Source organism: Schistocerca piceifrons, chromosome 4 (genome assembly GCF_021461385.2).
Source record: "Schistocerca piceifrons isolate TAMUIC-IGC-003096 chromosome 4, iqSchPice1.1, whole genome shotgun sequence".
Taxonomy (NCBI): domain Eukaryota; kingdom Metazoa; phylum Arthropoda; class Insecta; order Orthoptera; family Acrididae; genus Schistocerca; species Schistocerca piceifrons.
In genome coordinates this window covers 355,032,758-355,059,752 of record NC_060141.1, presented here as the reverse complement: position 1 = coordinate 355,059,752, position 26,995 = coordinate 355,032,758, and the positions used below count along the sequence as shown (strand labels likewise).

The following is a 26,995-nucleotide window of genomic DNA, read 5'->3' as shown; positions in this document are numbered from 1 at the left end:
TACTGCCACTAGTCACCTATGATTTTAAAGTAAGTGTAGGCAATGAGAACACCATAGAGATATTTGGATTAGAAATTAATCTGAATTACTTTCTACCGAAAATTCGTTTACAGATCCTCCCATACAGATCTCGAAACACATTCAAGCCACCTTCTTAAAACTTGCCCCATATTATAAACGGCAAAAATACATGAATATTTACATCTACATTACGTTCTTGCGCTTTAACATTTCTTTTAAGGTAAAAGTTTCGTTTCAGACCCCCATCCCCTTGCATTTTTCATACTTCATGTGATATTCATCAAAATACTCACCTGAAAATGCCCATGATCCAATACAGATTTTCTGGATTTACGTTGTAATTTTAGTTTTTATGACGAAAGGTTCGTTAAATGTGGCAAAATTCTTTATACGTAGCGCGAACATAAACATTAGGTAAGGCGACAGGTCAATCTTTTGCCACAGCTTTTATTTGGCATTCACACTCGTTGGCTTCGCCAACTCACAACCGAAACTATCGCTTCCCAACCTGTCCTATAATTAAATAGGTCATTTCAAAAAGATCATGAGTCACAAAAGTACAATTTTACAGGAGAAGGCGAAAACTTCCTACACCGTAAACGATGTGTGTATTTATTGTTTCAATGTCTTCAAGGATTGTGTAGCATTGTGTATTTTTGTTTCAAGATTTACAGTTTTGCACAAAAGTAAATTTAACTATTGCTGACTCATGACCTTTTTTCCAGTATACAAACATTTGTTACAATAAATGAATGCTATATTTGGTAAACATGTAGATTTTATACAGAATCAAATTGCCAACTCAAAGGAGACTATTACTTTTTTATTCCTATTTTAAGCTGTAGCTGCACTTACAATAATGCTGAAGCAAAACACAATAAAACAAGTTATTCTTTTGTATCATCATCATTACCATTTTGTGTCCAACCTGCTATTGCCCGTCCTTACTACTGCTCATAAAATTCCATAATACTGAGGTGAATAGTATACCTTTTCACTTTCAATATATCTTGTACATTTTTGTCATTGATGGGCAGCCGTTTTTCGTGGTACGGTAACTCACTGATAAGTACAGGATCCTTCGGTAATACTCAAGACTCATCCATTTAGAAGGGGAAAAAGAAATTTTATGCTCGTCAGGAAATTTTCCCATGCTTGATTCACAGAGGCAAGACTTTTTAAAATAGACAGGCCATTAATTTTTAAATGTTGATATAGCAACATGGTCAATAGTTTCCACTGAGGATTTATTTGATACGTTTTTGATCATTATGGCATACTCTTCAAGTATATTGGTCTTGCCATGATGGCTCACCAGCTTCTTCATAATTTCATCTTCATCATATGGCAGAAAATTATATCCGTTTATAGAGAAGTAATGTTTCATCTTATTCTGTGTCCCAGCTGATACAAGTGGTAAACAAAAGTGAATCATTGTGTTATTCTTGCTCTAACTGGCACACTCACTGGAGAACAGGTGAAGCTCATTCACATCCTTTTGGATATGTTTCTCCACATAATGATATAGAAATGGGCAACTTTCATTTCCACCTTTCTTTGCTTCGGCTTTTGATACCTTTAAAAGCGTGGGTGGTTGTTTCATATTATGTACGTCGAAAACATTTCCCATATCTTTTTCAAATAAAAGATATCCTGAACAGGATTATTTGCTAATAGAAAATTTTGCTTGTAATCAAACTCCAGCCCACAGACATTACGAGCATGTTCCTTTTCACTGCGTTCAGAAACATTATTAATTTCATTGAAAAAATTTTTGGGCCTTCTGTGGTGAACCACTAATCAGATTGTTACGTATCTTCATTGCAAAATGGGCACGAGTCAATCCCTCATTACCTTTCCACGTGGGGTGGCGATTTCGAGCTCTGATAGTGACGCCATTGAAGGTTGATAACTTCCCTCCTTCTATGTATTAATGTGACTACCCTTCATCACACAGTTCCAGTACACAAATAATTTTTGTACAAAAAATTTACTCGTGAGCTTTCTGCAATGACGGACTCAGGCTAGCTACACATCAGTCTGTCACCACAACCATAACTTCAGTAGGGTGTCCAGTACCACACGCTAGCCCCTTTTAATTCATCTCAGTTTCGTTTAAGTCGGAAAAACCGAATTTTGTACGTATTGCATTCCAATACCTTTTTTTTCAGCATCAGTATTCATTTGGAGCTACGAGTTTTTCGAGAGAGTTTGGGTTTCAAGGGATAGCTACAACCAGTGTTGCCAGTGAATATCTACTAAGTCAACCACCCAAGATCGTCAAATTACCCGATTTTTCTTCAAAATACCCTCCGTTTCAAAAATAGTTGCAGGAATGCTTACATACAAGAAAAATGACAATAAGTTAACTGAAAACTTAACAGTTAAATATTTTACTCACTTAATCCTAGTTTCCAGGCACTGAGCGAAGTCATACACTGCTTCTCATTATTTCTCTCGTCGCTTCGAAAGAAACACATCCTCCTTCGCCTTCTATCTCCTCTTTTGCAGCCATCAATAATAATACTACTTTTGTTTCAAATTTCAGTTTGCTCCTATGAGCCTTTTCAAGTTTTTAAGGGTACTAAGCACTCGTTCCACTGAGGCGTTTGAAAAGGGAAGAGAGAGGAGAAGGCAGTTTGCTTTTTGTAAATTTGGGAAACGTGGAATTTTGGCTGCAGGTATTGTATCAAAAACTTTCTTCCAGTATACAGTATTAGATTCAGAAACATCTAATCAAAGTTTCTCATGCTCGAGCATAGCATGATTTTTCCATTCAGAATCCAGGTGCTAACAGTTGATTAATTGTTGAAGTACAGGAAATCTTTTTACGACAGAGAAGTAGTATTTAAGTGTGACATTGGGCTAAGTTAGCTTTCACTATGAAAGTTAATTTAAAAAATGTAATCTGAGAAGTCAAATCGTCTTTTGGCCTATGTACAAGCTCTACATTGAAACTGAAACAAGTTTTGTAAAAACAATTTATGTCTTGTTGCTGCACTTCACCGCTATTGGCTTTTAAGTCCATCAAATAATTCCTGTGCAGCGATACCCGAGTTTACCTTATCTAATCCAAAGAAGAGCCTCGGATTTGTATAATCTAACAGCAAAATTTAATTTTGTATTATTAAGACACGATCAAAATTAATACAATTAGAATACAGATCTTCTAGCACTTTTTTCTAATTTTGAGTTAATATTTGTGAAGGTGAAGGAGTTCACGTTGACAAATGTATTAAAATCTGCAAGTATGCCTAAAATATACGACATGATTTCCAGATATGCGAAAATAAATGCGTTATCCATAGTTGAAATCATTTGTTCTGTAGTTAAAGATGGGTCTTTCGTAACATTTCTCAGGTAGACATTCAGTGCAGTATACTGTTCCAGTACCCAATCCACACACGATATGGCAGACAACCATAGAGCTGCACAAGGACATAGAATATTGTGTTCTTCAGTACGAAAAAACACTTGAAACTCTTTTAATGTCTGTCCTGCCAAAACTTCTACTGAAATGAGAACCTAAGTTTCTCAGCAAATCTTCGACACTTCTTGAAAATTTTAAGCATGTTTTTGAAGTACAAAGATAAATCATATAAATGAGCAGTTAATACATGCTACCTGTGGGAAGTCTCTCTAGAGGCTACAAAAAACTGAATGATGCTCTCCAACCATAACATTTGCTGTGTCCAAGCTAAAACCAACGATATTATCAAGATTAATGCTCTTTGATTCTGAAGAATGTATCTTTGGATTGTATAAAGTGGTATACTGTGTTCATCATAAGACTAAACTTGATATAAACATTAAGCCATGTATTCTTCCACGTTAGCTTGAATCTCATTTAATTTCGTTTCACTGGAAGCGGAAGACAAGCTGCGTCCAATCGTCAAGTACGATCATAAGGGTACGTTTTATGCTGTGTTACACGCACACAGACTGAGCGATAATGTGGGACAACAGTTTTACTGGCGCATTTAACTTGGACAGCACTGGCCAACCGGCTGGTCCAGCTAACCTGCCATGATGTAAGCAGCTGAAGTTCAGGTGTAAAAAGAGAGGAGCAGGGAAACAGTATAGATTCGGGTGTCGTTTAATTTTTAAAGGTGACAGGCGGGAAGCATGAAATACTATCGTTCTCACTTAACATAGTAATCTAATTAAAAACAAGAGTGATGAAAATTCCTAACTTAAACATAGTGTAATTTTTCTCAGCGAGCTATGTGTGATGCAAAAACATTTTGCAGGAATTTCAGAGTATTGTTGAACACTGAAAGTATTAATTACACTCAGTCGTCTGTTAACCTCTTAGCTCCTTCCTTACCCGAATCCTAGAAATACATTTCACTTCCGTAACTGTCATCTGCTACCTTCATAACGAGTCAATAAACAACTGAATTCACTATGCCACCCATGCATCGCATTTTCATTTATGGTGTGCCGTTTTATATCCCGCCAACGTTTGATAGTGACATGTGTAAAAGGTACGTGTCTTAGTTCCAGTACGTCTGGTAGTGACAGTCTATTTCCCGCGATAAATCCCTTAACTTGGCTCCATGTCAGTTCTGTTTGGCTCATATTGAAATGGTACAGAGGCAAATGTAAAAATGCAACATATGTACAGTCTTAGACATAAAAACTGACCGCCGGCCTGCCGCCACAGAGACTAAGTCCGAGTAGTTCACATAAGGTGGTCAATAAAACTGGCCGCCCCTGACAACTCTTAAGTCCAACCATCTGCACAATCTGGCAACACTGTAACACGCGGAAGTGTTAGGAGGAAGTTTTGTCTACTTCCGAGACGTTCTCGGATTGTGTGAGCCTGTGGTCTAGTGGTCACCGTCGTGCACTGTAAACTTATAGTCGCTTGTTCGCGTCCAACTGTGTTTTACTTTTTTTTAGCACATTTCGGTCCTCGTCTAAAGTTATGAGTCTGGTTTAACATCGAAGATAATTCGAGTCACATTCTACCCACCAGCAATAACAAGTATTTCCAGAAAAAATTCCGCAGGGCAGCTCGTGGCTGCGTCGCGATCAGAACGGCTTACGCTCGAGCGTTTCCTCGCGCTGCAGCGGCTACCGGCCACCGGCCAGACGCCACCCCGCCGCCTGAAATTCGGCGCCGCCCATGTGAAAGCAGCGCGACGCTGTCAGTGTATGCATCATCTGACATTTTCGAATTTGAAGTTCTAGTTATCATCTTGCAGTTATGCATTGGATTTTGCATACCTGAAAATCATTAACTACGGTTAAGCATTGTAAAACTGAGTCGCAAGTGGAAATAGGTGTAACATCTGCAACACAATATTTACTTTTGGTATAACAGTGGGGTGAATGCAGAGGAGGCAGATAGAAAGATTTGAACTGTGTGTGGAGCGAGTGCTTTTGGGAAAAATACGCCAGATCGTTCTGGCATGAATGATTTTCCACACTAAGGAAGTCTCGACTACTGATATATGTGATGGATTACCATTTAATAACCATCATGCGACATTTGCATTCAACAGGCAAAGTTCAGAAGTCTGATGTAGGAGTACTGCATGCTCTAATTCGAAACAACAAATTCAACGGAGTGACTATTATTGAACATCATCAGGTCGCTCATTGAGCATTCCTATGCAGTACTGTTACTAGTGACGTGTTATGATGCATTTATCGTTAACTTCCTAAGAAGAAATGAAAGGCTGAGCCCCACCAAAAGACGTAAACTCGAGCAAAGAGTAGTGTGAACATAATATTTTACATCTTATAGCTCCAGAAGTGTGTTTTGGGCTACGAATTCTGTCCCAAGGAGTGCGTGCATCACAGCTGGAATTTGTTGCCAACAGCTGAGGCACCTTTCGGTCGCAGTGTAAGAAAATCGAGCAACAAAACTACATCACCTGTGCTACTGCATGATAACGCACTCTGTTGATTTGAGAAACAAAACTATCCAGGAGATTGATAGGAAAGTCGTCCCTCAGGCACTTGTATTGATAGGGAAGTCCTCTCTCAAGCACTTGTCCATCTCGTCATATACTCGTAAAATTTTACCTTTCCCGCTCTTGATCGATCAACCGTCAAGGAAATTCATTTCTAGATTAAAATACTCTTAAATAATGGCTCTGAGCACTATGCGACTTAACTTCTGAGGTCATCAGTCGCCTAGAACTTAGAACTAATTAAACCTAACTAACCTAAGGATATCACACACATCCATGCCCGAGGCAAAATTCGAACCTGCGACTGTAGCGGTCGTTCGGTTCCAGACTGTAGCGCCTAGAACCGCATAGCCACTCCGGCCGGCAATACTCTTAAAACTTCACTGATTTAATGACATCGTTAGAACCAGTAGGTTTCTACGGGCATAGAATTTGTAAACTACTTTAGCATTGTCAGATTGTTTTACGTACCGCGAAAGAAAATTCTGCTGCTGATTAATTTCTCCTTGATGATTATTGTTGCGTTCAGAAAAACAAATGGAAAACACAATTAAAATATTCACTATAGTAATACAAACTAAATTCAGCTTACTACAGAAACATCACGACAGCAGTCTATCTTAATAAAGCATTAAGTATCTGTAAGACGATTGAGCTTATTTTAACACGAGTTAGTAGGATATTACCGACTTTTGACTTCGAAAAGATCTGTATTTACTTGATTTCCTGTATCATTCGCAAGTATTATGAAAATGTGGCAGTTCATAGATAAAATTACGTATTCACGACAACAAAAAATATGTCGGCATAAAACAAAAGTGGCATTATGAATTTCGCAGTAGTGTAAGGTTTTCGCTTCGACACTAAGGGTTACTAAAAGTAGCAAGACGAATTTTGTTCGAGCGTTGTCTTACGATTCCCTTATTGAGTTTGTATCTGCTTGCTTGTGGCTCTGCTACAAAAGAATTAGAAATCTATCTTTCAGCGAGTCTCGAAAGGCGAATAACGTCAGCGTGCACCTGACAGGCAAGCACGTTACCTAGGAGCTAGTGACCAGGTGCGATGGCTTTGGCGTACTTACTGGCTCATTAGCCGCTATGGCAGATAAATCGCAACATAAGAGACGAGAGTAGTAGTATTTACCGTATGGAATGACTTTCGTCGACTCAAAAGCATTAACTGATATCACATCTCAAGAGAAAATCACTCACAGTATTCAATTGAAATGACACGACAATATCAAGTGAATTTAGCAGGATAGTTCTGTGCCATCAAGGTAGTAACTCGTCGGTCACAGAGTTGCCAAACATATTCTGCGCTGTTGCCAAGTTTAAGTTATACTGCCAGGAATGATACCAGCTGATGTGTTCAGTGAGTGACCCCAGTAGTGACTGCAGTTTCGTTTCGTAGTTGCGGGTGGCAAGGGCCGCAAGATCCTCATTATATTTCAATGAGTCTTATTCGCATTTCTGTAACAAGGTTTGGGGCTTTAGTGCAATTACTTGTAATACATCGATGCACTGAATGCAAACTAAATGTCATAAATTAACAACTGCGACACAATTTTGGAGCTTCTCCAGTGGTTGAGTTAGCAATGTACCTCTGCTGTAAAATATTGTTATTGAGATCACTGTCATTGGCACATCCGCCAGAAGACAGGCATGGCCTGGCTTATTGTTGTCAGCTTTTCTGACGGATATTCTGCCTTTGCTCGAAACCTGAAGACTTGAGGTGAATTCGAACATTCCATATGGCGAAAATTTGATGTTTCTATTCTTCCAGCTCTAACAGTCAAAAACAGTTAAAATAAGTGGCAGAAAAGCGCCTGTGAACCAACAATTAATAATGTAGTCATAATTAGTGGAAGCTGACAAATTCAATCTGTCATCTGATAATTGTGAAAAACTACTTTTTTCATCTGCACAGCACCGCAGTATGAGCTTAAGGGCTTCATAGGATTCCTATACTTAATTCCGTTGTGATCGTTTTCAGTGACAGTAGGGGAGGACCAAAACCATCTCACTTGAAACATACTTTTCCAGCGTGATTTGAACGTTTGGTTACAGTTGCAGTAGCACGTCCAGTGAGGTATCAAGAATGTTAGCAATCACTCATTGCTGTAGTATATGCTAGGGCAGGAAGAAGCAGGTTTCCAACAAAGTAAACTATGAGAGACGCTGTTGCTGTCACTTATAAAACAGGAATTGTTCAGAAAATTACAACTATATCTAGTGAAATGAGTAGGTTGATGCAGCTCCAGTCCGGCACCATCACTGAATTGCCAAACATTTTCCGAATAGCACTTAAGATAAAAACGTGCGTGTGTGTGTGTGTGTGTGTGTGTGTGTGTGTGTGTGTGTGTGTGTGTGTGTGTCTGTTCTTTCGGACATTTCCGAATCGAAATGGACAGCCTTGTTAATCAATTAAAAATCGAAGGACAGATGTCCAGTCTGTCATGGGCATTAAAATAGAACGGCGTCAGATGAAAATTTGTACCTGACCAGGTTCGAACCTGGATTCGTAGTGTCTTTTCTTTCGGACATGTCCGAAAGAACAGACACTACACACATATCCATATTCAGGGTGTTTCAGGAGGAATAGTACATATTTTAGCAGGTGGTAGTACAGACGAATTGCATAAAAAATTCCATATAGAAGCGCCCAATTTTTATTGAGTACAGAGATGCAGCTGTTAGTACGTAACCCTAACAAACTCAAAGCAAAGGAAAATGAGGACGTTAAAAGTTGATTTTCTAAAAATTCCCCCACCAACTTCAATGCACATTTGACTTCTCTTAATAACACCATGTGTAGCTCTTCTGAGGTCATCTTTGCGTTCTTTTATGAGGGCTGCATTGTTCATAATCCGAACGATCAAATCGGCTCTTGGGTTTACTTTTTCTTTGTAGACTTCGCCTTTAACCATCCCCGTAGATAAAAATCCAGAGAGATAAGGTCTGGGGACCTTGAAGGCCAAGACAAGTACCCATATCTACTGATCCATCTTCAGGGAAATGTTAGGTTTGGATAATGTGTCACCTGACGACTAGAATGTGCAGGAGCCCCGTCTTGCTGGAGGAACATACGCATTCTTCTAGCCAAATGAACCTCTTCCAATAACGCTGGAAGCTCATTTTCAAGGAAGTGTAGACAACTGGGTCCTGTAAGGACCAACATACGAAACGAAAATGCGTTGAACCCAGCTATATGTACGCCATAAAAATTGGACATATGTTGTATGGCATTTTTCTGCAATATGTCTATTCTGCCACCTCCTACAATATTTACTATTCTTACAGAAACACCGAGCGCGGTGGCGCAGTGGTTAGCACACTGGACTCGCATTCGGGAGGACGACGGTTCAATCCCGTCTCCGGCCATCCTGATTTAGGTTTTCCGTGGTTTCCCTAAATCGCTCTAGGCAAATGCCGGGATGGTTCCTTTGAAAGGGCACGGCCGATTTCCTTCCCCATCCCTCCTTCACCCGAGCTTGCGCTCCGTCTCTAATGACCTCGTTGTCGACGGGACGTTAAACACTAATCTCCTCCCTCCTCCTCCTCTTACAGAAACATCCTGTATAATTATTCGGGTCTCGACGGGTCATCGAAAGTTTTCAGTGCTAGGCGCACGTCATCGTCCGAATCCTCGCGGGGCGGGAATACACTGTGGCCGTGAGAGGGGGATTAATGGACGTGGTGGTGGGGGGGGGGGGGGAGGGAGGAGGGATGTACCGCGCATGTGGTATGCGGCAAAGATGGGAATTCGCGTCTGACGAGGAGCGTGTGTAGATAGGTGCTGTAGAGAGGTTGGCTGCTGTGTCCCGACAGTGCCCACCGTCGGAGGTTCGAGTCCTCCCTCTGGCACGGGTGTGTGTGTTGTCCATAGCGTAAGTTAGTTTAAGTTAGATTAAGTAGTGAGTAAACTTAAGGACCGATGACCTAAGCAGCTTGGTCCGATAAGATCTTACCACAAATTTACAAAATTTAAATCCAAAATACTGCATCTCGGTTCTTACAATAGATCGATAGGTGCGCACTGGTTAGATGTAACTGAAGAGAGACTCCAACTCGGATTGTGGTTAAGAGCGAATCCCAAGCGCATGGCTACGAACAATTGGGAGCGGAAACTTAATGTCATCGGAACCTTGTTGAAGGACCATGACATGCGATCGTTAGACCGACTGCAGAAAGTTCAGTTTATAAATACATACATATTTAACAAAATATATCATGTCGCAGCAGTCTTAACGATGCCGCAGGTCACCGCACATAAAATAGTAGCTGTAGCGTCTTAGTATGTGTAGAAACAAAAATCTTCAAAGTATCCTTCCACATGGCGACTTTGCAGAGGCGAAACGAAGGACTTGAAATTAAAGGCGTGCTTTTAAACTAATACATGCCACAAAGACAGGCATCACGAAACATCTGTTCTTGTCGTTAGATCCTGGGGCCAGGAACGCTCCTGTTAATGTAGCACATATAGATGCCAGCCTAGATTACGTCCGAAAGCACTATGGCGATTGGAGCTGTATAAGACTTCCACCAGCACAAACCAACACTAGAACCGTCTATGATTGTATTACCAGACATCATCTTCACAACCCAATTCCGGTAAATTAACCTACTAAAAACTGGATGAACGTCTGTAAAACTATCAACAATAAAATTCTACCAACTAGCGTCAGTGCCGTATGGAACGACGTTGTAAGCGAAACCATACCCACAGCGGAACGATTAGGGAAAATCAAATTGAGACCTTCTCCATACTGCGACAAAAGTCGGCTTGTGGAAACTGTAGCGCACATCTTATGTGAAAGTAAAATCAGAATTTGGAACTGGACTAGGAAGAAAGTAGCACTATCAACAGAACCGCAGAAAGTGGCTCAAATGGCTCTGAGCACTATGGGACTCTAATGCTGTGGTCATAAGTCCCCTAGATCTTAGAACTACTTAAACCTAACTAACCTAAGGACATCACACACATCCATGCCGGAGACAGGATTCGAACCTGCGACCGTAGCGGTCGTGCGGTTCCAGACTGTAGCGCCTTTAACCGCTCGGCCACTCCGGCCGGCCCGCAGGAAGTCATATACCGATAACTGAAGCTTTACAACCTGACTGGAAATGTTACCCGTCCGCAAAGAATAACAGTTATTCGTGGCTTCTGGGACAGTTTGTGTTTTACGTCTTAACAAACAAAACTTCAAACTTATATTGCAGAAGAACTTTTTAAGCCGAAGAAGAATAACACATATAAGGAATGGTTTCAAAATTTTTTATCTATTGCTTTACGTAGGCTACAAAGAGGTGGACAGTTTTATTGATTAGAAGCAGAATAGGCCTACTATTCATTCACTTTTTTTTTATTCCTGGAATCTTCTTTTATGTTGGCTCTAAAATCAGAACTGTTCTAATTTGGCAAAACCCCTCCGGCTCCGAAATTTCTTTCATTTGTTGAAAAATATATGGCTTCCTTACAGACCTCATATGCATCCAGTGCATAATACCTTAAATTGTGAATATACAGGGTGATTCAAAAAGAATACCACAACTTTAAAAATGTGTATTTAATGAAAGAAACATAATATAACCTTCTGTTATACATCATTACAAAGAGTATTTAAAAAGGTTTTTTTTCACTCAAAAACAAGTTCAGAGATGTTCAATATGGCCCCCTCCAGACACTCGAGCAATATCAACCCGATAATCCAACTCGTTCCACACTCTCTGTAGCATATCAGGCGTAACAGTTTGGATAGCTGCTGTTATTTCTCGTTTCAAATCATCAATGGTGGCTGGGAGAGGTGGCCGAAACACCATATCCTTAACATACCCCCATAAGAAAAAATCGCAGGGGGTAAGATCAGGGCTTCTTGGAGGCCAGTGATGAAGTGCTCTGTCACGGGCTGCCTGGCGGCCGATCCATCGCCTCGGGTAGTTGACGTTCAGGTAGTTACGGACAGATAAGTGCCAATGTGGTGGCGCTCCATCCTGCTGAAATATGAATTGTTGTGCTTCTTGTTCGAGCTGAGGGAACAGCCAATTCTCTAACATCTCCAGATACTGTAGTCCAGTTACAGTAGCACCTTCGAAGAAAAAGGGACCTGCTGAAATATGAATTGTTGTGCTTCTTGTTCGAGCTGAGGGAACAGCCAATTCTCTAACATCTCCAGATACTGTAGTCCAGTTACAGTAGCACCTTCGAAGAAAAAGGGACCAAAAACTTTATTGGCTGAAATGGCACAGAAAACGTTCACCTTAGGCGAGTCACGTTCATACTGAGTTGTTTCCCGCGGATTCTCAGTGCCCCATATACAGACATTGTGACGGTTGACTTTCCCGTTAGTGCGGAAAGTTGCTTCATCACTAAACACAATCTTTGAAACGAAAGATTCATCTGTTTCCATTTGAGCAAGGATAAAATCACAGAAATCGATTATTTTAATCTTATCAGCTGCAGACAGTGCTTGAACCAATTTCAGACGATAAGATTTCATAAGTAACCTTTTTCGTAGGACTCTCCATACAGTTGATTGTGGAATTTGCAGCTCTCTGCTAGCTCTGCGAGTCGATTTTCCTGGGCTGCGAACAAATGCTTGCTGGATGCGTGCTACATTTTCATCACTCGTTCTCAGCCGTCCAGAACTTTTCCCTTTGTACAAACACCCATTCTCTGTAAACTGTTTATACCAACGTTTAATACACCACCTATCAGCAGGTTTAACACCATACTTCGTTCGAAATGCACGCTGAACAACTGTCGTCGATTCACTTCTGCCGTACCCAATAACACAAAAAGCTTTCTGTTGAGCGGTCGCCATCTTCGCATGAACTGACGCTGACGCCTAGTCAACAGCGCCTCAAGCAAACAGATGTACAACTAAATGAAACTTTATAGCTCCCTTAATTCGCCGACAGATAGTGCTTAGCTCTGCCTTTTGTCGTTGCAGAGTTTTAAATTCCTAAAGTTGTGGTATTCTTTTTGAATCACCCTGTATTTCCGAATTAATGTTTGTTATCTATTTTTCCGTCACCCTTTTCACTGTTATAAGCTATGTTCTACAAGGAATGCACGCCATTGGAGGCGGCAATCTGTAATTTATTTTACCTTAATTACTACTTCAATTTTGTTCTACAATTTAAGGCACATATGGGAACAAACATGGAATACATGGGAATAATGCAGCTACTCAGTGACAGGCATGGGTGAGGCATTGTGGCCAGGCCTCGGATCTTCGACCCCTGCCCTCTTTGCCTCCGCCTACCTGATGCTGAGATTTTCAAACTAAAAAAAAAAATAGTGCAGTGGTCAGTACGTCTGTCTAGTAAGCAGGAGGTCCAGGTTCGAACCCCAGTCGGTCAAAAATTTTCATCTGCCGTCGTCGCTGTATTTCAACGCGCTGTGGCAGTGTGGACGTCGGTCCTTCGATATTTAAGATGCAATTGTTTTTTGAGGTGGTAGAGGTGATTTGCGAACATTTGTCTTGCCATCAATGTAACGGAAATTGAACGGCATACAGCCCTTAGTCATTGCTTTGTGACAGCGCTAACCCATGTCATATACATGCGAACCAGATTGATCAGATTGTAGTGCATATTTAGTCAAATAACGAATGGTCAGTATACAAGTATTTACGAACTGTAGAAGCAGGATTGCAGCGAACTGATCACTTAACCAAGTGCGGCATAGAGTACCTGTGTAATGAGTCATTCCAGCTGCATAGCTGAGGGTAATATTTGTTAAGCAATTCACTGCAGAATTAATGTAATTCCCGCACGATGATCTCTGTAGTCATACTGTATCACTAGCACCTCGCGAATGGAGTACTATGTTCGTTAAATCGGATTACTCAAGCTGATCCCAAATAAAGAGAAGCGATGACGCCGCAACACTATCTTTACTTAAGTAGGTAGTCAGAAATAAATTATGTGCGCCACTACTAACGGTACTGTAAGCAGTTTGACAACAAAACCACAACTACTGGCAACTTGTACCATTATCATCACACAGTTGTAACTCGCAGTGATTACAAGTTTGTCAATAATAGCGGAAAGCGCCTCATGAATGTGAAGTTCCATTTGCATTAAGCCTAGGACGGAGAGAATCCTAAATAACAGAAGAGACCACGTATTGTCTCAAGTTCCTGGAGTTTGATATTAATGCAGTTCCCGATGGTTTCACCCTAACGGGTTCTTTTGGCTATCGGAATACTCATATGGGAATTATTAAAGTATAATTGCTAGAACGCTCAACTACCTTAATAACACTTCAGTCTGGATTGAATACGACTCGGAAAGCGACGTTAGTCTGACGTTTCCGTCCATCTCCTGACGTCTTACTGAATGAAGTACACGCGCAGTTGTGTTGCCTGCTGCGTGGATTCTGCGAAGTGTTGTGGCAGCTGGCAGTCATTGCCGAATACAGGCATGTGCAAATATCCTCACTGCTCTAGAGGAACTCGTCTTTGTTGCATTTTTTCCATACCGCAATTATCTTCCGCTGAAGAACTTGATGCCCACAAGTCCTTAAATAAGAATCTCCGAGCGGAAGTAATGCATGAAAGGAAAAAGACTGTTGAACAAAAGAATGGCCAAGCTCCCTGCTTTTTGCGTTTCCGATAGCGCCTACGATAAGAATCTGGTGTCATATTATGCTTCAGAACCCTAAGCTGTTTATTTTTTTACTTCATTCTGAAACAAAAGCTATGATATGAGAAGAGGAAATGACATATGCTTCTCAGGAACTTAAGTTTTTCGTGTTTATTTTCTCACTTCATACTAAAACAATGGCGTTGATATGAGAAGAAGAAATGAAATATACGCTTCCAAGACATAATATTTCCTTGTGTGCTACTACTGCGTACATGAAAGCCCTGCAGTCAATTTTTGTATGTTGGATAAATTTTGATATCACCTCACCTTCCTTTGTGGAAGGTTCCTGTTTTCTTGGGATTGAAATAGAGTGGACATTTCATCACTGGTTAATATTCTGATGACTAATAACATGATACCCGTTGCAATTGCTCCATGGCACCTGTAAGTAAGAGTCTCACGTTGGTTACTATAAGAACACGCAGGCAGTGATATCCGCTCACTGCAGTCAGAGCCAAGGTGATTTATTTCTGTTCATGGCGAAGCGTCTGCTGCAGTGTCCACGCTCAGCCAACATAAACAAATCGCGGCGGCATTGGGCACTGCTAATCGCTGCACTTGTGGCGAGCCTGGACAACAAGAGCGCACTGTCTCTGCTAACGATACTATGGAGTTAATACATCTTACTTAACGTGATATGCAGGGCGTGGGTTGGGTAAAAATACAGTTTGTAACTTCCCATCGCATTAAAATACTTTACAGTCATATTTGATGCAATATTTATTGTTGGTTGTCTCTCTAATGTTAATAGTATTGATTCAAATTGTGCGTGAACACGAAAAACACACTCACACTCACACACACACACACACACACACACACACACACAAACAGTCATTGATTCCAGTGAGGGTGACGACTACTGTGTGTTGAACAACACATGCGACAATCAATTCCTCAGTTGGCGTCGAATGGATGAGATTTTTCAATACTTTGCATTGCAAGAATTGTAAGGAGGAGACTGAAAGTAAATGGACTTATATGCTAAAGAGCTGCGACAAAGCAAAGCTTCACCGATTATCAGATAATAGTCCAAATGGGTTTTGTGGACGAGTATACTTTTAGTAACCAACCACCCACCCTCCATTACGTAAGATTTCTCGAAGCCGTAGGGGCATTGATTTCATTAAGTCGTCGATAGTGTAGCGTGATGGTTTACTTCCCACTATACGTTTTCTATATTCGTACAAAGGTCGCTTGCATTTGTAGGTCCACATGGCAATGACCTTGTTACCACTGCCCACATATTCTCTATCTGGTTGCTGTTCGGTGATCGTGGAACAAACAGCAACAGCTTTATCCTCTCTTGGCCCTGAAACCAATCTTGAGATGGATAGAGCTCTGCTCCTGTAAATAAACTGTTATCTCGTTACTTCATATATATATATATATATATATATATATATATTTAAATAACGTATTTGTAATAAGCACATTGTATTATTATTTTCCATAGTGTTTAAGAATTCAGATCCTGTCATAGTTAAGTGATCTAGATTCAACGGTCCGATTAAGAATGTGGTTTACCCAGTCTATCATATGATGAGAGCCGTAGTCGGATATCCACATTAAGACTGACTGGCTGAATGAATTAGAACGATCTGGTATCGAAATGAAATTACACTGTATTGCAACAATGTTGCGCACATAAATTCCTTTGATGGAGTAACTGGTAGCAACTGTCTAAGAAAAAATTAGAAATATGTTTACTAGAAGCAATGTAACGTAATTATAACCCATATTTATGTGATGGAAGTACTGAATCGAACAATAAACATCTATTTCAGTGCCGGCCGGAGTGGCCGAGCGGTTCTAGGCGCTACAGTCTGGAACCGCGCGACCGCTACGGTCGCAGGTTCGAATCCTGCCTCGGGTATGGATGTGTGTGATGTCCTTAGGTTAGTTAGGTTTAAGTAGTAAGTTCTAGAGGACTCATGACCTCAGAAGTTAAGTCCCATAGTGCTCAGAGCAATTTGAACCATTTCAATTTCAGTGGTGGGAAGATATACCATATCGGATTTGCTGATGACAGAATGATGATGATAATAATAATAATAATAATAATAATAATAATAATAATAATAATAATCCCGTGTGGCGGATAGGGGAAATGACTATGCTCATTCAGAGCCCCAGCAAAAAATATACACTCATCAATGCACATGTCCCCAAAAACATCGAAAATAAGAAACACCGAAAATGTCTAAAAATTCTGGAAAACAATCGAAAAAGCTATGAGCAAAATTCACCAAGATGACGTGAAAATACTAATGGGAGACTTCAACTCTCTATTTGGGAAAGAAAAACCTATAGAAAAATCATTGGTACAAATTTAACACACCGAAACACTTACACCATCGGCACTCGTATGACTGTGACATTTGCCAACAATTCAACATCAAAAGGATGTCTACCCACTTTAGGAAAAAAAAAACAGTTCCCAGCTAACATGCTTGGCTACCAGGTGCAAGCTGCTTTCGTTCGCCTTTAGAGACACGCTGACAGATAGATTTTTAATCCTTTTGTAGCAGAGCAACAAGCAAGCAGATACAAACTCAATAAGGGAATCGTAAGACAATGCTCGAGCAAAATTCGTCTTGCTACTTTCAGTAACCCTTAGGGTCAGAGCGATAACCTTACGGTACTGCGAAATTCATAATGCCACTTTTGTTTTATGCTGACATATTTTTTGTTGTCGTGAATACGTAATTTTATCTATGAACTGCCACATTTTCATAATACTTGCGAATGATACAGGAAATGAAGTAAATACAGATCTTTTCGAAGTCAAAAGTCGGTAATATCCTACTAACTCGTGTTAAAGTAAGCTCAATCGTCTTACAGATACTAAATGCTTTATTAAGATAGACTGCTGTCGTGATGTTTCTGTAGTAAGCTGAATTTAGTTTGTATTACTATAGTGAATATTTTAATTGCGTTTTCCATTGGTTTACTGAACGCAACAGTAATCATCAAGGAGAAATTAATCAGCAGCAGAATTTTCTTTCACGATATGTAAAACAATCTGACAATGCTAAAGTAGTTTACAAATTCTATGCCCGTAGAAACCTACTGATGACGAGATGGACAAGTGCTTGAGAGAGGACTTCCCTATCAATACAAGTGCCTGAGAGACGACTTTCCTATCAATCTCCTGGATAGTTTTGTTTCTCAAATCAACAGAGTGCGTTATCATGCAGTAGCACAGGTGATGTAGTTTTGTTGCTCGATTTTCTTACAATGCGACCGAAAGGTGTCTCAGCTGTTGGCAACAAATTCCAGCTGTGATGCACACACTCCTTGGGACAGAATTCGTAGCCCAAAACACACTTCTGGAGCTATAAGATGTAAAATATTATGTTCACACTACTCTTTGCTCGAGTTTACGTCTTTTGGTGGGGCTCAGCCTTTCATTTCTTCTTAGGAAGTTAACGATAAAGGCATCATAACACGTCACTAGTAACAATACTGCATAGGAATGCTCAATGAGCGACCTGATGACGTTCAATAAGTCACTCCGTTGAATTTGTTGCTTCGAGTTAGAGCATGCAGTACTCCTACATCAGACTTCTGAACTTTGCCTGTTGAATGCAAATGTCGCATGATGGTTATTAAATGGTAATCCACCACATATATCAGTAGTCGAGACTTCCTTAGTGTGGAAAATCATTCATGCCAGAACGATCTGGCGTATTTTTCCCAAAAGCACTCGCTCCACACACAGTTCAAATCTTTCTATCTGCCTCCTCTGCATTCACCCCACTGTTATACCAAAAGTAAATATTGTGTTGCAGATGTTACACCTATTTCCACTTGCGACTCAGTTTTACAATGCTTAACCGTAGTTAATGATTTTCAAGTATGCAAAATCCAATGCTTAACTGCAATATGATAACTAGAACTTCAAATTCGAAAATGTCAGATGATGCATACACTGACAGCGTCGCGCTGCTTTCACATGGGCGGCGCCGAATTTCAGGCGGCGGGGTGGCGTCTGGCCGGTGGCCGGTAGCCGCTGCAGCGCGAGGAAACGCTCGAGCGTAAGCTGTTCTGATCGCGACGCAGACACGAGCTGCCCTGCGGAATTTTTTTCTGGAAATACTTGTTATTGCTGGTGGGTAGAATTTGACTCGAATTATCTTCGATGTTAAATCAGACTCATAACTTTAGATGAGGACCGAAATGTGCTAAAAAAAAGTAAAACACAGTTGGACGCGAACAAGCGACTATAAGTTTACAATGCACGACGGTGACCACTAGACCATAGGCTCACACAATCCGAGAACGTCTCGGAAGTAGACAAAACTTCCTCCTAACACTTCCGCGTGTTACAGTGTTGCCAGATTGTGCAGATGGCCGGACTTAAGAGTTGTCAGGGGCGGCCAGTTTTATTGACCACCTTATGTGAACTACTCGGACTTAGTCTCTGTGGCGGCCGGCCGGCGGTCAGTTTTTATGTCAAAGACTGTACAGTGCGCTCAGTGCTGTGAAAATGATTGTTTTTCATGCTTCTACGACATTCATCACTCTGGTTCGTGTGAGACTACATCTGTGGTATAAAACAAGAGTGTCATATAAAACAAGAGTATAGTATAACACAAGAATATTTGGTTTTTCATTTTGGTCCTAAAATATTTAATTGTCTTGTTTTCTTAATTTAAGCAATCTCTATTAACAATATTTCACATAAAAACTTATTTTTGAAATAAAAACAGAAATTTCGCATGTCATATGTAATTAGAAACAAGAAGACATGGATTATTCATAAATTGATGGTGAATTTTACAAATACGAGATGTAGGTATTTCAAATTGAACGAAAAAATAGACGAAGACCAAGGTGAGACTTGAATCAGTGCTCCATGAACCGCACCAGATTATCAACCTACTGCACTACTGATTCCATTACCGTATACATCCAGTGTGCATTTGTATCTCAACTGTTTCTAATACAGTCCTTCGAAAAACTTTTCCGAGCCGATTTTTTTTCTCTAAATTTATGAAAAACATTAAGAACAACCCATTTCTCGGCATTTTTAACCGTGTCCCACACGCGTGTTGCACTGAGGAGCAGAAAGCATCCTCAGCCGTTTTCATACTGTGTATTAACAGCGCGACAATCGGAGCACAACAGTACAGAGTCTGTGACTGTACAAGATATTTGAAATAAAAACTACACAACTACAGCCTGATTAAAAAAAAACGTTTATGGCTGTTAATACATCAAATTACCCTAAAGCTTCATTTAACGGAATTTAGAAATAATATATGTAATACGTAAGTACTACCTACTTCCAAGAGCATGAAGCCTTGCTTACACACTAGGTTGCAGGCGACTGCGCTACCGGCCACTGCGCATGCGCTCCCCGCGTTTGCCCAACTCGTTGGTGAAACTAAACACTTTCGGCGTGTTCCAACTTTGGCGATACTAGTTGCGTGAGTTTTTGAGGTTGTGTGTTCGTAGAGTGTAGACAGACTGAAATATGAACTGAAATACCATCGTTCGATTCGCCCAACTCTTTGTTAAGCAATATTGTTGACAGGAGGGAAGGCTATACAAATTCAAGAAGCTGCATTCTTTATTCAATATTCATCTATTTAAAACATCGCTGCAATGCTCCCCATTCAAATTTGTTAGAATTTTGAAATATTGCCACTGTTCAGATCTATTTTCAAGAGAGTAGTTTGCAAACCGTTCTCTTCGTAATGTGGCCTGCTTCGAATAACTATTGCTGTTAATGTTAATAATTGTTGGTGTTAGTGAAAAAGCGTTATCGCCAACTTAAACCGCACTTATAGCATGCCGAGTGATCTCGATTGTAATGCACGCAATATATGTAATTTCAGCTCTGGCGACAGTGCTTCATCTATTACAGTACCTTTATTCCTTATCACATAATTAACTATATTTAGAAGAAATGTGAACAATTCTGGTGACATTCTAAGATAATTAAATGGACTTCTTGGATCTTCCGTTATAAATTATTTCAGCAAGGATGCTGAGCAACTGAGCTGACTTCTTTTCTTCATCCAGTCGCGAATAAAAATACGTTTCTTATTTTTTTCTTATGCACCGATCCCACGCAACAAGCTTCAACTCCATCACAGCTCGTGCGACGAAACTGAAGTGTATACTGGTGTCGCCGTGTCTATAGTCATATATGAAACCACTTGCGTGCAACTCATTCCACGGAACGAGTGGCGCAACCCAATGTCGTCGTTTAAACTAGACTTACCACCACCAGTGTACATGTGCTACGGCTTCTGATCAATCATCGTGTTTGTTTACATCATGTTTATTCTCAGGATGGACAGAGTGTAGCACTGTCCGATGAAACTTCAAACATATTAAAGAAACTAGTTTAAATCTGGCCTGGAACCCTATCAAAATACACAACCTTTAAAGCACATTGATTAGTAACAGTTACATGAGTAGTTTCATCCATGACGAGTGAAAGAAACGTACCTGGATGTCTCAGTTTATCATGTAAGGACTCTGAATGACTTCCTTAACACATCCCCAATAACATTTTAAAATTTTGCACGCTTTAAAGCAATCTTCTGAGCGATTGTTGAATCAGAATAGACGTTCTTACACAGAGGGATCAATGTACAGTATCAAAGGTGATGATTGTAAATTATTGGCAGCAACAAGTGATGTTAATGTAATTTCTGGCCTACTTACATCGTTCGCATTGCTGTGTAGTGTTGAAGATGTATTAGAAGTAGATGTAACAGTCTTCATTTGATTAAAATGTTTGTAAGACTTTGTGTGCCACAAAATTTCAGATTTATTCACTATCATATACCTTGCAGTATGCCAAATCATGTCCAGCACTCCGTTTGTCAGAACATGATGTTGTGGTAGAGGTAGCATTATGGTCCTTTTCCATAAGCTCACTTTGTAAATTGGGAGTTTTGCGTAAATTATGCGACAGGAAATCCAGGAGGGGCATGCAGATTGTCTACAGATCTCGCACTAATATTTACTTTTCGCAACCACTTATCCATTTTAATTAGCTCTCCCATAATACAAATTTCAAGCAGTGATGTAGCAACTTTTGATTCTGAATGCTTCAAATGCTTGAATTATTGATCTTTGAACAACCTTCTCTGTAAGCACAATGTGCAATATACATATACGGCTGTTGTAATCTAGTATTAAGCATTTAACAAGATTTTACAACAGTGGTTAATACAAATCAACTTATCATTGTTGTTGTCTTCAACAATATTAGAAAAGTGTAATTCATAATTCATTCACAAAGGAGGTATTCTGAAAACACTCATTTGCCTGAATCTCGAATGCTGTTAGTCAGTCAGGGTCCTTAGCCAGATATGATAAAGAATTCAAGGAGGACCTACCTTTTTCTTTGCAAATTCATTTGCTAACATATGGACATAATGGACGGGTAAGACCAACACCAGTGACAGATGTTGGAGGAACGGCCATCACATCCAGTAAGTCTCCCCCAACTCAGGGTTCTGGGTGACTTTTCCAAATTCTACCCCTTTTCCTAAACTTCTCCAGTCCTTTTCCTTCACTCCTCTTCCTTCCCCTTCTGGCAGAAAAAGGCTCTTTAAGTTTGCAAACGCAAAACTTTACATATATCTCTGTTCTCCTGCTGCTGCTTGATGAATAGATTTTTTGTTTACATAACAAATGATATTGGATGGATTGCTACTCACCAAACACAGCAGACAGGCACAATGTAAGCACATATGCCTGTCTGCTGCTCTCAGTGCCTCCTCTGTGTGGTGAGTAGCAGTCTATCTTATTTCAATTGTTGTACTCCACAAATAATATCCAGATCAAAGGTACAGCACTGAGAAATAATAAAATGCAAAACTGTTTTTAGAGTACTGATTTATTATTTACATGTGCAGAATTAAACAAGCATATTCCAGTGGAAAATACAAGTCCAAAGAAAACTTTAAATAAGATTTCTAAAAATAAGTTATTCTTTTCCATCAATGAATACCTTCACTTCTCTCTCTCTCTCTCTCTCTCCCCCCCTCCCCCCCCGCCCTCTCCCTCCCTCTCTCTCTCTCTCTCTCTCTCTCTCTCTCTCTCACACACACACACACACACACACACACACACACGAGAAAGACGGTCAGAAAGGATAGCGAGAGGAGGAGAGAGGTGGTTTATTGTTTCTCAAAACATATCATGCATCATATCCTCCATGAACTTTTTGTAGATACTCATAAACTTTGCAACAAATGCTTCTAAATGCATAATAGCTTTATTGCCGTGGTGTAAACGGTGTTCATATAAAGCTGCTGCAGCAACCACTTGTGTCTTCAGTTGCATGTCGCACTTCTCCACCACTTCATCAACGAGGTGCTGTAGGGAATAAAATAATATTATAAACAAAAATAACTGGAAAGGGGCAGCACATCAAATACTTCTTCACACAGATGTTAACTACCAAGACCATTAACTAGAATTTCATACAGTTTGTAACACCTCCATTATAACGTCTTGTCTTTACTTTATTACATTCAGTATATATAACCAGAAATGAAGAGGAGATATCTTAAGTGCAGTAGACGTATTATTAAAGAACATGCTTAGAATAGTTTGTTAAAAAACTTTGTTTATCCACAATGAGAAGATTTACATGGATGTGTTTAGTGACAAATTGTGTAAGTGACAAAATGCTAAGGCTTATTAATACAAACAAAAGCAAACAACTATTAATGTATTACTAGTAATGAAAATGATTGATGGTAGGTAACAATCATCTCTGAATGTAATGAAGACATAGGACCTGTTATTTTAAATCTGAAGTACTTAAAACAATTAAGGTAAGTGAACAGTAATTATTCAGACAAAATTTTGACGGCCCATTTGTGCTGGTTCTAGCTTCGTATGGTTTGCTTTATTCAATGCAAATCTAATGCTAAGTATGTGAATAAGTAACAAATTTTCTATCAGTGTCAGATCTCATTGTACTTTTAATTAACTATTATTTGCAGGCTGTAAGCAGAATGCTATAGTCCATGAGATTGTACACTGTGGTGAATACACTAATAGTTGTTATTGTTGTACCAGATTTGAAGTATGAGGAAAGTTGCAAATCAAGTCAACTCACCAAAATGTATGTGCAAGGGCCTTTCAGTTCATAACACAATGAAGAAAGAGCTGTAATAAGGAAAGAAGTGCTACTTCAAGACTTGTAAAATACTGAAGTAGACCATTTGGAACAAAACATAGTATTTTCAAGTACCTCTGGAAAGAAAAATAAGCAGCCTTGCCCAGTTACAGATCTAGAGTCATTCCAAACTGATGCAGTTTCTCAGCACATTTATGGATATTATAGTAGGAAAGAATACCCCACAACAGCAAACTTCCTGATTTCTTTAAAAGACTTTGATTTTTCTTCAGTAGGGAAAACAGCACTTTAAATTATATTTTTAAAAAATATGGTCTTATGCTCCAAAAAGCTAATGCAGTTGTGGCTCCTAGTATCTTCTTACATAAAATTATAGGAAAGGATAGCCATTCAATTATATGGTCAAATGAAACCTGGGTAAATGTTGGAGAAGCAGTTGATAAATGCTGAACAGATGATACTCTGAATAGGAGCAGTCGTCAATCATCGGAAAGAGGAGCCAGATTCATTGTAGACCACACAGGTTCTTCGAACGGTTTTGTGTATGAAGAACTTTTAGTTTTTCAATCAAGAAAAACCTGTGACTGCCATAAGGATCTGGACCATCTGAAATTTCTGCAGTGCTTCAAATATTTGGTGCTCCAGTTTAGAGTTCCGACAGTGTTTGTAATGGATAATGCACCTTATCATTCAGTGATATTAGACAAAAGTCCAACACCTACTGACTCCGAAGCAACTATTGTGCAGTGGTTATGGTGAGAGACATTGCTGTGGACATGAGTCTAACAAAACTGCTGCTACATGAGCTTGTGAAACAAAGTAAGCACATGTGTCTATAGATGAAGTTGCTAGAGAATAGCGTCATATGGTAAGTAGACTACGACTTTATCACTGACATTTCAACAAAATTGAACTGACTCAGAGTGACATTGAGACTTGCATTCAAAATAATAAATCTTTTACTATAACAGAAATGGAAAGGCATTGCACAAAGTGGTGGTGGTGGTTGTTGGGATGTTTAAGGGGGACTAAACAGCGAAGGTCATCAGTCCCCCATTCCAAAAACAGGCGAGCCGAAAATTGGCGGAGCAGGTAAAAACCAAAGGGGGGAGGAGACTCCCCCCCAGGCACTAAAAGAACACAAATGCAGCAACAAACACTACAGACAAGAAGAGTACAAATGAACACCAGACAGAAAGAAACAGAAGAAAAGAAGATGGCCGGAGACTGGTTGACTGACCACGAGAACAAAAAAAAGGGAAAGAGTCAACCATCCGACGACACACCAAAACAGCAACGAATATTGAGAGACACGAGGACAAAAGACACAGAAAGGGAAAGGTGCAGGACCTCCCTAAATGGAACCATAAAAAGGACTACCATGGATAAAATTTAAAACGTCATCAGCCATGGAGGCATCGTCGCATAAAACCAAAGGCAAAGTGCCCGGGAGATTAAAAGACTGCCGGAGGGTGCGCAGTCGGGGACACTCCAACAAAATGTGGGTGCCCGTCAGCCGGGACCCACACCGACACAGGGGGGGATCCTCCTGACGCAAAAGATGACCGTGCGTCAGGTAGGTATGGCCGACCACGAAGACCCCACTCATGCAACGTAGCAAGGATGTGATGCCTCCATGTGGTGTCATACGCCTTCCGCAGATCAAAAAAGACAGCAACAAGATGCTGACGTCGGGCAAAGGCCGTACGGATAGCAGATGCCAGCCGCACCAAATTGTCCGCAGCAGATCGGCTCCGACGGAAGCCACCCTGGGATGGAGCGAGGAGACCGCGCGACTCAAGGACCCAACACAAACGCCGCCCAACCATACGTTCGAGCAATTTGCACAAAACGTTGGTGAGGGTAATGGGACGATAGCTGTCCACCACCAGTGGGTCCGCACCGGGCTTCAAGATGGGGACAATAACACCCTCTCGCCACTGCGACGGGAACACGCCCTCGCTCCAAATGCGGTTAAAGATGGTGAGGATGTGTCTCTGGCAGTCCCTGGAGAGATGCTTCAGCATCTGTGCGTGGATGCAGTCTGGTCCTGGTGCCTTATCAGGGCAATCGGCGAAAGGCAGCGAGGAATTCCCTCTCGCTGAAAGGAGCACTGTATTTTTCAGAATGACGCGTGTGGAATGATAACGGCGACTGCTCGACTCGCTCCTTTAGAGAGCGAAAGGCGGGGGGATAAGTTGCAGTCGCAGAGCTCTTAGCAAAGTGCGCAGCAAGGCGTTCAGCAATGGCGGCAGCGTCCGTGCAGACCGCCGTCCAAGGAGATCCCAGGGACACCCATAGGGGTCTGGTATCCATAAATCCGCTGGATCCGGGACCACACGAGCGAGGGGGAGACACGGGAGCCCAAGGATGAGACATACCTCTCCCAGCACTCCTGCTTACGCCATGCAATAAGACGACGGGCCAAGGCACGGAGCCTCTTAAAGGTGATGAGGGTCTCTAGAGACGGGTGCCGCCTATGATGCTGGAGGGCCCGCCTACGGTCGCGAATAGCCTCAGCAATCTCTGGCGACCACCAGGGTACAGCCTTCCTCTGAGGGAGTCCAGAAGAGCGGGGGATGGCAGCCTCTGCCGCCAAAATGATTGACGTGGTTAAGACACGGACCACCTCGTCAATGTCACCCTGTGGGGGGGAGACTCGATGGTTGCAGCGGAAGTAAAAGCCGGCCAGTCAGCCCTGTGGAGAGCCCAGCGGGGCAGGCGCCCAGAAGAATGACACTGGGGCAGTGACAAATAGATGGGAAAATGGTCACTACCACACAGGTCAGGATGCATTCTCCAGTGGAGGGATGGGACAAGTCCGGGGCTGCAAAGAGAGAGATCGATGGCTGAGAACGAGCCATGGGCCACACTGAAATGCGTGGGAGCACCCGTGTTCAAGAGGCTAAGGTCGAGCTGAGCCAACAAATGCTCCACGGCACGACCGCGGTCATCGGAGACAGTCTCACCCCATAGAGGGTTGTGGGCATTGAAATCGCCCAGTAACAAGAAAGGTGGCGGCAATTAGGCCAGCAGAGCAGCCAGCTCATGCTGCGCGACATCACCATCCGGTGGAAGGTAAAGACTGCAGACGGTAATAGCCTGTGGCGTCCACACCCTAACAGCGACAGCCTCTAAAGCCGTTTGTAGAGGGACAGACTCGCTGTGAAGAGAGTTAAGGACATAGATGCAGACGCCACCAGATACCCTTGCATAAGCTGCTCGGTTCTTATAATAACCCCGATAGCCACGGAGGGCGGGGGTTCGCATTGCTGGAA

The 26,995-nt window shown here is 41.1% G+C and overlaps 1 protein-coding gene across 3 annotated transcripts in view; it reads right to left on the bottom strand.

The window, feature by feature from the left end:
- Window positions 1-15,401: 15,401 nt before the first annotated feature.
- The window catches only part of LOC124795254 (replication factor C subunit 3), an 89,884-nt gene continuing 78,290 nt past the window's right edge, over window positions 15,402-26,995 (bottom strand). For 2 of the 3 annotated variants that reach the window (XM_047259199.1, XM_047259198.1), the window contains exon 7: window positions 22,631-22,945. In XM_047259199.1, the coding sequence (XP_047115155.1) occupies window positions 22,757-22,945 (189 nt within the window). In that variant the 3' untranslated portion in view covers window positions 22,631-22,756. Of the gene's footprint in view, window positions 15,426-22,630; window positions 22,946-26,995 lie in introns of those variants that run through there. The other variant, XR_007016668.1, reaches the window with a different exon arrangement.